The sequence below is a fragment of the Anoplophora glabripennis genome, unplaced genomic scaffold, assembly GCF_000390285.2.
Source record: "Anoplophora glabripennis isolate ALB-LARVAE unplaced genomic scaffold, Agla_2.0 scaffold49, whole genome shotgun sequence".
Classification (NCBI taxonomy): Eukaryota; Metazoa; Arthropoda; class Insecta; order Coleoptera; family Cerambycidae; genus Anoplophora; species Anoplophora glabripennis.
This window is the reverse complement of record NW_019417201.1, coordinates 1,205,119-1,217,661: the sequence shown is the minus strand read 5'-3', so window position 1 is coordinate 1,217,661 and position 12,543 is coordinate 1,205,119. Positions and strand designations below refer to the sequence as shown.

Below are 12,543 nucleotides of genomic sequence, written 5' to 3'. Positions count from 1 at the left end.
ACTTTTTTATTTTCTTTATTGTACATTTATACAACACTACATTTACTCACCATAATTTGAATTTTCAAAATACATATATTTTTGTGTGGAATAAAAGTCTATTCATTAAATTTAAATAAATATTTTGATAATAATATTGAATAATTTTATTTGAATTACTAAAAACCCTCTTAACCCGGTTATGATGCTTAAAGTAGCTATTGTTTACTTATTAGAGAAATGGACCGAGGAATTGAAGCGGCATAGACAAAGACGGATTGTCGGGGATTAAATTTTAGCTACCTGCTACAATTTAGTACAGTTCGATCGCACAAAGTTTTTTTAAAAGTACACCTCATCCTATACCGATAATACATAATATAAAAATATTGAATAAATGAAAGGTAAAAATTTCATGTTTGACTTCATATCTAAGCTCGGTTGAAATTTCACATTTGAACCCAAAACTTGCCTTTAAATTACAAATTTTGTGTAAGAATCTTTGTCCGAATTCCGTACCTTATGTTTAATTTTTAAATCTTGTTCGAAATCAAATTTTATGTGATTGCAAAATTTTGTCCTGGGCTGAAACGCTGTATTTGAACTCTTCATCTTCAAATAAAAATGTCTTTAAATTCAGTGGAAATTTACTATATTTCATTTCCTATATAAATAGAAAATTTAATGTTCAAAGTTGAAATTTTGTAACTGATCTCAAAGTATTGGTTGAGATTTCATGTCTGCACTCAACTATTCTTATCTGAATTCGATATTTTCGTGTTCGAACATGATATTTGTATTTGAACACGAAATTTTACATTTGAACTCAAAAGTCGGAAAATTCAGTTCAAGTTTCGTTTTAATATTTTGTAATATTTTTGTTTGGTTTATGCTTGAACTGGAAATATGTATGTAATTAAGTTGAAAATGTACCTAAATTCGATAATCAATGCTATATGTTTGAGTTCGAAATTCCTTATTGATATAGTATAGTAAATAGAAAAATTAATAGAACTTCTTGTTCGAAGTAAAATTTTCTTTGATAATATGCTCGCTTTCCATATTTTGTGTCAGAGTTCCATATTTCGAGTTCAGGCTTGATTTTTTTTTTGGTTTCTTATCTTAACTTCCAATATTGCTACGAAGTCGAAATGTTATGTCTGAATTCGATTATTTGAACCTGAACCTCGACTGAACTGGATATTTTGTATTCGAAATTTATATTCTATTTGATTTATGCTCGAACTAGAAATATACTTGAAGTTAAGTTGAAATTCTATACCTAAATTCGATATCATATGTCTGAATTCGAAATTCCGTATTGATATAGTATAGTAAATAGAAAAATTAATAGAACCTTTTGTTTGAAGTAAAATTTGCTTTTTAATTTATATAAGACCACGAAATTCTGTGCTGAAAAATTTTGTGTCTGAATTCGATATACTCATGCACGTGTTCTATATTTTATGTCAGAGTTCCATATTTCGAGTTCAAGCTTAACATTTTTTTATGGTTTTTTATTTTAACTTAAAATATTGCTACGAAGTTGAAATTTTGTGTCTGAGTTCGATAATTTGAACCTGAACCTCAACTGAATTGGACATTTTGTGTTTGAAACTTATATTTTATTTGATTTATGCACGAAGTAGAAATATACGTGATGTTAGGTTGAAATTCTGTATATCTGAATTCGAAATTCCATATATGATTAGTATAATAATAAATAGAAAAATTATAAGAAATTATAGTAATTTTTTTAAATTAATATAATAATATGAAATTTTGCCCTGGAATAAAAATTTTGTGTGAATTCGATATACTCATGCTTTCGAACTCAGGCTTTAAATGTTGTTTTTGATTTCTTAACTTCTGATATTGCCATGAGGTTGAAATTTTGTGTCTGAATTCGATAATTTGAACCTGAAATTTTATATTTTAAATCGACTGAATTGGATATTTTGTGGTCGAACTTTATATTTTGTTTGATTTATACTGGAACCAGAATATACGTGACGTTAATTTGAAATTCAGTACCTAAATTCGATAACGTATGTCTGAATTCGAAAGTTCATATTTGATACAGAAATATAAGCGGAAAAATTAACAGTATTCTTTACACTAAAATTTTCATTTAATTTTATATAACACTAAATTTTGCGCTGAAATAAAAATTTTATGTCTGAATTCGATCTTGTCATGCTCAAATTCCATATTTTGTGTCAGAATTTCTGGCTTAACTTCAAATATTGCTGTGAAGTCGAAATTTTGTGTCTGAATTCGTGTTTGTATTTGAAATTTTGTGTTTATAGTCCAAATTTCATTTTCGTAGAAGTAAAAACAAAATACTCGTTCAAATTCATGTAATTTTCAATTCCAAGTTAGATTTAACGAAATTTTGAAATCACCTTTGAAACTCTGAACTCGAATTTATGTGTTTGATATTGAAATTATGTGTTTAAAAGTGTGTTTGAACTCGATATTTTATGTTTCAATTCAGCATTCCATGTTCTAATTATAAATTTTTTGGTAATTTCTTGTCTGGATGTTAGAAATTTTGCAACGAAACCATAATTTCGTGTTTGAATTTGAATTTTTGCAATTCACTTCATATTTTAATTCGAAATTTTATGTTTGAAGTCAAAATTCGATATTTTCCAAGATCTCGCTTTGCTTTACTGTGACTTCCATGTCTTAATTTTTACTGTGGCGTACATACAAGAACGTAACATTCTCTCAGCAGATATTCTAATGGAACGTGCGTATACGTCTTTCTTCTGCAACTACCGAGGACCATATTAAGGCCGCTGGCTACTTAATATATCACTTTCATCGCTTTATAACACCGTAACTTCTGAATAAGGATTAATTATCATTTTATTGGTATTAACGCATTGGCAGTGCCACCAATTAGGACTAATTTAAATATTTCAGCATGAGGGTGGTCATTACATTTAATTTACATTTCTAATATTAAAATTTACTTAACGATAATATTGAAAAAGTGCTTGGACAGAAAATGTATGCATGTAAATATAATAGCTGCCAAGAATATTATTAGAAACGTATTTATATTTTTCAATAGTTCCTTATTACTGCACATGTTGACTATTGCATCATAGGTAGCGTGGCGCAAATTTAAATTTAAATTTCGCGGAATACTGCCTAAAAAAATGTATCATGGGATTAAATTTGAACTTGAACAGTAATTGAAGCTGAAAATCAGCTGTAACCTTACTTTTTAATACTTTGAAACTGCATGGATTTGCATGAAAATTTAGAATAAGGCTCATCTTAGGCTCAAGTTCAAAAGTGACATAAGCATGATTGACGCTTTTTGTTTTTTAGGGGCAAAAACTACCCCTAAGTGAAAAAATTGAAAAAAATAAGTTTTAAACATTTTATTGAGAAAAATCTTGTTCAAGCACAAAGATTAAATAATGTTCCGTGTTCTCGAACATGTTTTATAATATATTTGATCTTTTCGGCAATTTATTTAACCCTTAAAAACTACCCCTATGCAAAAAATAATAATACAAAATTACTTTTTAAAGATTTGGAATGATTAAATCGTGCAATTATTTAAAATAAAAGTTACCTTATAGCTAATAAGAGAATTTTTCCCTTTCCACCCCTAAAAACCACCCCTGTGTGGACAAAAATGATAAAAAATTACTTGTTAAAAGCTTGAAATGCTCTAACGGTGCAATTATTTAAAATAAAAATTCCCTCATTGCTTATGAAAAAATTTGTATCTCATAACACTTTTCACCCCTTATAAATCACCCCTGTGCTAAAAAAATTATAAAAAAGTTACGTTTTATATCTTGGAATGCTATAATTGTGCAATAAGTTGAAATAAAAATTCCCTTATATTGTTTATCCACGACTATTGTATAATGTACCCATTATACGTCTGTTTGCTCGACCTTAATAATACCTATTAATCATGGCAGTGATTTGTGAGTCATTAATCACTACTGTCAGATGCTTCCTTAATTTAGCTATAATATTATATTGTTCTGCTACAAACAATTCGTTTTTAAAATTTTATCGTGTAAACCACTAAATATTTTCAATTCAGTGCTGTACATAAAAAAAAAATTAAAAAAGTGAATTTTCCTAGACCGGATTCGAACCCGGGACCCGCGGTTGGAAGGGAAAGAGCATCTACACTGAGCCATCAGCGACTTCATTTGTGCGAGTCGTATATCTGTTTCTTAACATACCATGTTTTTCGAAACATTTCAAAAAAAACTTCAACAAAAATATTTAGTAGTCGTGGATAAAGTATAGTATTCTACTCCCGTATAATGGGTATTATTCACTCGGTGATTTAGGCCACTCGCCTGCGGCTCGTGGCCGTAAACTTCACCTCGTGAATAATACCCATCATTATACGCTCGTTGAATAATATACTATTATGAAAGAATATTTTAATTCTAATTCATTTTTCCTTAAAAAATATGAGTAACCCATCTGTTTTAGACGATAACTCCTTCTATTTTGCTCTAATTTACTTTTATAAGTACTCATTTTAAAGGTATTTTTGAGTACTACAAAAAACTCCCGGAGCGTTATACACGTAAAATTAATCCTTTTTCCATTATTTGACGTTGAATACATCGATTCGAGTATTCCCCCAAAACAAGTCCCCTTCCTCTAACCATATTTCGCTTTGTATAGGACGTACAACACTTAAAAAGAAACGATTTTCTTTGTTTATTTATAAGCTACATTTTTGTTCATTACACTTTTTTTAATAAAATGCGCAGTTTTTAAGTTATTCGCGAAAAATACTTTGAGTGTTCTTTTTTTCACTCAAAATTAATTAATTAATTAATTATTAATCAAGTTTTCAATCGTGAATAACTACTGATTTCTCGAAAAAATTCTTCGAATATTTTTTGCTCAAAATTTGAATCTCTATCGATTTCCAGAGTTATTTTTGAAAAAAAATTCCACCCCCGAAAAGGAGTGTCAACCCCCAACAGGATGGAAGCGTCAATCGGCGCTATGTCACTAATGTTCATTGACCTTTTCTCTAACTATCTGTCAAATTTCAAGTCGATCAAAGAATTCGGAGGTGAAAAGCTTCAATGACTGTACTATAAGCTGAGCAATACAATGTTCTCTTTTTTTTTTAATTCATCGTTTTTAATATTCGGTGATTAAGAAAGTAGAATAAAAAAATGTATTTAAATATTTCAATATTTTCAAATCAAGATATAAAATATTTTCCACAGAGTTTTTGACACATCTCTCAGCTACAGAGGACGAACGCCACCCACCGTGCCTTTTAAGGCTTAAAATATCTATTATTTGGTTTGTTGGTTGTTTCTGACATTTGTCTTTATCATGCCAATAATAATATCAGAGTGTTATTTAACTACAAGAAGTATCTTAAACTTCTAAAATTTTAGCGGATTTAGCGGAGGAAGGTATGGCATATTACTATTCTACTGAATGAATACAATTTTCGTGAAATAACGAAATTAAAGCTTCTTAGTCGCACAAACATTTTAAAAAATAAAGAAAACTCACCATTCCGTGGCACAGAGACACTACTACACTAGATCCGGGGTCACCCCGAACTTGACCAGTGTAGAAACATCCCGACATCTTGGGGTCATGTTTGACCCTCTGCGTGTGATTGTCCCAGATGTGGTTGATGATCTACAAAGATAAATGTCGCGTAATTTAGGTTAATTTAGGTGAATCGCAACTAATTAGAAGAGACTGCGAGCGGAATCGACCTATATTTTAACGATGACAGGTCGAGAATGATGGTTAAAATAAAGAAGTAATTGACTGTACTGATGTTAAGCAGCTGTTAATCAAGCAAATAAGGTTGGAAGTTAATAAAAAATGAAAGAGATCCATAGAAAGGTTCAAATGTATTTTTTTACGTTCTAAATCTTTAATAGTCGTTTATGTAACAAATATACAGGGTGTGTACGAAGTGGGGTTTTCAAAAATAGTGTTTCTTCGTCATTCTCGAATTTAAAAATTGAATTGTACAATTCTGTCACTACTGCAAGAAACGTTCAAACGAGGAACATTTGGTGGCATGCAATTTTACTTCGTACTCTTGTCGAATCATGGGCAACAATTTAAAAAATGTCTTTCTCCGCCAATGAAGCTGGTCTAGTTGCTCTTGATTGTCATGGACTACTTGTAAGAAATAATCAAATCTCCACGAACCTCATCAGAAAATGTTTTGCATAACGACGTGATGCCTCTGCAGTAGATTGACAACCATTTTATAGCAAGTATCACTACTTTAATTCAGTTAAGTGCGTTTTAACATATTTGAAATCGTTAAACTTAGCACTGATACATTTTGCAAAACTACAACTTCTTGTAAATTATAAAACATAACACTTTCTAGACTGAGGCCAATATGTATAACTTGTACAGATTTGCCTTAAATGATGTAATTCTTTTAGATGCAAATATCTTAAATATTATATTAAAAAAGTTGTATTAAGTTGCTGTCTTTTTCATACTTACAAGTGCAAGTAAAACTCTAATTTCAATTACACACTGTATATGTTATGAATTAAATAATTCACTATAAAATCTAATGAGTATTTCTGGCTTCCGGTAAATAATATTAATAATATTTCCACTGAAATTTCAAATTAATCATAAGAGATAAAAATGTATACCAAAGTTTATAATAATTACAAATATTTGTTATACGTCTTAGATGTTTATTCTCCAGTGAATAGTGAAGTCACGTATCTACTCTATTCCGTAGAAAAAGTGTCGTAATCTATTTACCACCTCAAAAAAAATACATATTTACTTACATGTAATCCTGGCGCGACGAATTTGCTGTTATGTTCTAGTTCTAAAAGAAGTTTCCTGTCAAAAGCATCGATCTCGTATTGAGGATGGGGGTCCCAAACTTCCGCCGTCCTGTGTCTAAAATGGCCGCTGTGGTGTCTTAGCACTGGGTTGTCTGAAACAAAAAGTTTTCTCAAAACACAACAGGCGGTTCAGGATCCGGGATTGTTGAGAAATGTCTATTGAATGAGTCAAAATGAAAAAAATAACAATTTTATCCACAATCACCTTATAATCGGACTTTTATCCACACATCGAACCGTCTAAAGTGATACTTTATCCACTAGTGGAATAAAATAACTTTATTTCAATAGTAGAATAATGAAAATATAATAAATCAAACTTAATTTATTTACTTATTAACATTAACATTTACATTTATAGTCATAGACATTTCGTTTTTCGTTTTATCACATTTAACTTCCTTTCCGTTAATAACAACCCTTGTAGCATTGTTGCCATCATTTTCGGAGCTCACAACATCTGCCGAAGTTTGTGAAGAATTTGCACAAGTTACGGATGTCTCTTCTTGTAAGGAACAGCTATATTTTCCTTGGATTTTCCTTGCAATATCAAGTTTGTTAGATATACAGGGTGTTTAAAAAAGAGTGTAAAATATTTAAAGAGGTAATAGTATGAACCAAAATAAGCAGAAAAGTCTCAATAAACATGGGTCCGCAAAGTAACGGTTGCGGAGATATGGAATGTTTTATGTTTTTTAGCCCTTTTTTTATTTTGCAAAAACGTTGTGTATTTTCTTATAATAGTTGGTTGATGTTTAGTGAAATAAACAGTACGTATTTGACAGTTGTTCTCAGTGCACAAGTTTTCTTGCGCTATGGCTGGTTACTCTAACGCAGAATTAACAGACATGCATTTCATGTATGGTCGTGCAAATGGGAACGCCACCGAAGCGCGACGTCTTTATTTTAACGCTTATCCAAATCGCCAGATTCCTTCACAACGCATGTTTGGAAGAATTCACCAAAGATTGCGTGATACCGGTTCCTTGAGCAAACAGTGCCATTTATCCGGAAGACCAAGGTCGGTATCCACTCCTAAAGCAGAAGAAGAAATTTTAGCACTGGTAGAGCAGAATCCAGGTATGAGTGTGCGGAGAATATCAGCCGAGGTAGGAATTAGTGGTCCTCTTGTTTGGAGAATCCTTCACGAGCAACTGCTTTATCCATACCATGTGCAACGAGTACAGGCCTTAAATCCAATAAATGATCAACAAGCACGTTTGGTTTTTTGCTGCTGGTTTCTACGTCATGATGCTGAAGATCCTCGTTTTCTTGCAAACATTCTTTTTACTGATGAGGCAGGGTTCACAAGAAATTGAGTGTTTAATTTTCACAATACGCATATTTGGGCCGACGAAAATCCTCATGCTCTAATAGAATCTGGACATTAACAGGCGCTGCTTACGTCAACTTTCTGCAGAACACACTGTATGAGTTTATGGAAGACATTCCTTTGAATCAGAGGCAACAAATGTGGTTCCAGCATGATGGTGCTCCAGCTCATTTTTCCATGGCCGTTAGAGAGCATTTACACCAAACTTTTCCACATAGATGGGTAGGAAGGGCCGGACCTGTTTTATGGCCTCCAAGATCGCCTGATCTGAACCCTCTAGATTTCTTTGTATGGTACTCCTGTAAATAGCCTGGAATCAAAAGTGTTAAGAAATCCAAACCAAGGAGGGTGTTTTCGAAAGAGTTCGAATATCGTTGAGACGAAGATGTCGTGCCTGCTTGGAAATGGACGGAGGTCACTTTGAACATCTTCTGTAACTTTGTTTTTTGTTTGTTAAAAGCTTCCTTTGTCGGTTTATTCCTAATAAAATAAAATGTTTGAAAAACGAATAGTGGTCCATATCTCCGCATCCGTTACTTTGCGGACCCATGTTTATTAAGACTTTTCTGCTTATTTTGGTTCATACTATTACCTCCTGAAATATTTTACACTCTTTTTTTAACACCCTAACATAACTTTCTGCTAAGAGGAGCTCTTCCATCTACCATGCCGTTTGATGGTTGTAAGAACACCACCTTTATTGACCAATAAAGTTGTTGAAGTGCGCCTCATACAAAGGCCAGTATATGCTTCTGGATTTGCTATATTCAGGAATGAAACAACTATTGAGGGTACCTTCGCCAATGTGTCGAATCCAACAGGCTGGGAAGTACATTTTTGATTGATGTATCTTAACAAGAATCTGTCTTGTGTTAGGCGAATTGGGCGCAGAGAAATATATTTTCTGCATATTGCAACAACATTCACGCAAAATCCTTCTTCTATAATTGTAAATTTTCTTGAAATGCATGTCTTGGTGTCTGGTATTAAAACAAGTAGGTAACTGCCAACGTCCTGTAGTTCACTAATTTTCATTTAAATTTGTCAATTCGCAGCATCGACAGGCACCAGAAACCCCCATTATTAGTACAACCTAAAATAATTCAAAGTTCGCTATATACACAACATGTAAAAGGTAAAGAGATAATACCTTAATCATTAAATATTCTTTATCTGAAGCCCCAGTAAAAAATTCTTCAATATGTGCTCTTACCAATACTGCAGCTTTTTTGCTTTGTATCCTCTCGATTCACTCTTCAAATAAGCAGTAAGCTTGTTATATTTTCCAATATCTATATTTTTGTGGACCTTTATAGTAGCCTTCAACATCGAATACTTCGACCACTAGATGAAATTGCATATTTTTTCTTCATATTTAAAAAATACGATAGCATGACTTCTTCATTTATTGTCATTACTTTCCATTTTTCCCTCCATTCGTTAAATTCGGCGAACACTTTTTCGTACTGTTCCCTGGATTTCGCTGGCAGTAAATGGAAAATTGCTTCTTGAGCTTCTTCAAAAACAGCCACAGGAACACAATTACTTTCTTGCATTTTTACCAAATTCAGATAGAACTGTTTATTAAATAATTGATAATAAACAACGTACCGTAGCAACCAGTAGATATAACAAAACCTACCACGTTTCGTTGAGTACTAGTAAGAAATATCAAGTTGTGCGAATATTTTTTTATTCAATTCTAATTATTTTAACTCCACAAATATGAGTGTGATGTGATTATAGATAAAACGTTGCACTGCATTCGTATTTTAATTGCTTTTTATCATTTACTTACATTACACTTACAACATTTACCATTTACCCAATATGCTATTCCATATTGTAGGTATACTTTATAAATCATTAAAAAATTTGCAATTTTTAATTAAAAGCCGGTGTTTTCTGTCAAAATTATTGTCACCCTTTAGTATTTTCACGGGGTGGTAGAAAATTCAAATACGTTACCGATAAATACCATGACAGATAATGGGAAAGTTATATTTAAATCCTATGTTTGTTGCATCAGTACAATACTGACTTCTTCAAACAACTCATACTAACGACAGATAATTACATTTAATTATCTAAGCAACCGAAGAAAAAAGTTACCTCACATTTTTTATGAATGAAAAAATAGCAGTGACGCAACGAGGCCTCGTCTATGTTTAGTTATAACGTACGCGTTCTGTTTAAATACCTGTATTTGTTCGTGTATTATTTACTATGTTTGCAAATGATATAATACTTTACACCTGGGCAGTGTGGGAGCAAGACGTAGAAATTAAAATGTCAATGTCCCTTCATATAAACCGTCAAAATTATTTAAATCCTTGCATTGGCGTAATAAACAAAATATTTTTATAAACGAAAATACTGACTACTATTATTTTAGGTGGCCATGATTTTTACTATATCTGGGGGGTGTCAATGTGAAGAATTACCTACTTCAAATAAAAATTGGAGATATTGAAGATGTGGGAAATATATTGTTCATCGCTCTGCCAACTACAAAACCAAAGAAAAATAGTTATTTATGTACCTAGGGAATTATAAGGGCCTTAATTACCGATGGCAAAGTTTGCGTCCCGAGGGCGTCCCGCCCGAGGGACAGCAATTGCCTGAGGTTATTAAGGCTCATTAATTCCCGTGGTACATAGATAATTTTATTTCTGACCGATTTCAATAAAATATTGTTTATTTTTAAAACGGAAAAAATGTACCTTCCCAGTATATTTGAATCAGGTACCATTGATTATAAGAGTTTTGTTGTTGCTAGGTTGTTGCTATGTTACGTGTTTATAAACAGAATTGTTACTTGCTTATAAACAGTACTTTGTTATCAAGCTGTGTTTGCGTTAAAAACGTGTTTTCTACCCCAAATATAATGGAGCAGATTTTGAAGAAAGCTGAAAAAGCAAGAGAATCATTAATTCCATCGAAAAGTGAAGCCGTATACAAAAAGAATACAAGATATATCTGGAGTGGCTGACACGGAATAATGTTATGCCAAAAGATGCCACTGAAACTGTATTACTGGCATATTTTCAAGAATTGGTAAGGAATATTCTATGTTTTTCGGTAGATTTGGTAGTAATTTTGTTTATTCGTTGCAGTCAGAAACGTATTGTCCGAATTCTTTATGAACTAAATGGTCAATGCTAAAATCGAAGGTGAATATACATGAGAAACGAGATATCGCCAAGTTCAATGAACTAGAGGCTTTTTTGAAACGGAAGAGTAAGAGTTATAAGCCGAAAAAGTCTGCTGTTTTATCTCCTAATGATGTTATCAGATTTCTAAAGAACGCTCCTAATGAAATTCATTTATTGCATAAGGTATTTTTTTTCTTATTTTCCTTTTTGTGTGTATTTATTTCCTGTTTTTGTTTTAGGTTGTTTTGATTATGGGTTATTTTGGAGGATGCAGAAGTCAGGAACTTTTGAATATGAAAATATCGGATATAGAGGACCGGGATTCCGTTATGGTAGTGAACGTACCGGAAAGTAAAACTGGTGTATCGAAGAAATTTACAATTGTGGATGAAAAAGAGTTCTCTGCTTTGCCTTTATTAAGACTTTATATGTCATTGCGTCCTAAAGGTATTGAACGATTTTTTTTGCGCTTCCGACAAAATAAATGTACATCTCAGCTAATTGGAAAAAGCATGTTTGGGAAAATTCCCAGCAAAATCGCAATGTATTTAGGATTGCCAAACCCATCTTCCTATACGGGACATTGCCTTCGTCGCACTTCTGCCACTGCTCTAGCTAATGCAGAAGCAACTAAGTATGACTAACTTAAAAAGACATGGAGGTTGGAAAAGTTCCACGGTGGCGGAGGGGTATCTGGAGGATAGCATCGAATTGAGAAATAAAACGGCGCGTATGTTGTCTACTTAGCCATTAGAAGAGGCAGGTACCTCGACTGTAGTGAACAGAAGCTCCAGCCATACAAAAGAAGAAATTGTTTCCAGTGGCGGTAGTAATTTTCAGGGAACATTTCAAAATTGTACATTTATTATTTGTAATGACGCAAATAAATAAAATATGGTTCAGACTTCATTTCATAAATATATACACATATATGTATATTAGCATTTTTCATTTTATTTTTACTTGTGAAAGGTAGAGGGAATTATATAATCTATAATGTCCCAAGGGAGTTATGACTCTCTTTATTGATAGCGTAACTATGACGATATAAGCTTATAATATCCCGGTCAGAAATAAAATCCTTTATTGTAAGCAAATATTTAGACACATATCGGAAATATAGTACCGCAAGACCTGTAAAAATAAATAGTAATAGATTTTTTTTTTAAATATTCAAATGGTAAAGCAAATAACCAATTAATAG

At 32.2% G+C, this 12,543-nt stretch overlaps 1 protein-coding gene across 2 annotated transcripts in view; it reads right to left on the bottom strand.

Moving 5' to 3' along the window:
* Nucleotides 1–12,543, bottom strand: part of LOC108903867 (A disintegrin and metalloproteinase with thrombospondin motifs 9) — a 317,588-nt gene that overhangs the window by 105,312 nt on the left and 199,733 nt on the right. For both annotated transcript variants that reach the window (XM_018706198.1, XM_018706199.1), the window contains exons 5-6: nt 6,792–6,943; nt 5,521–5,652 (exon numbers count right to left, since the gene is read on the bottom strand). In XM_018706198.1, coding sequence (XP_018561714.1) covers nt 5,521–5,652; nt 6,792–6,943 — 284 coding nt within the window. The remainder of the gene's footprint in view (nt 1–5,520; nt 5,653–6,791; nt 6,944–12,543) is intronic.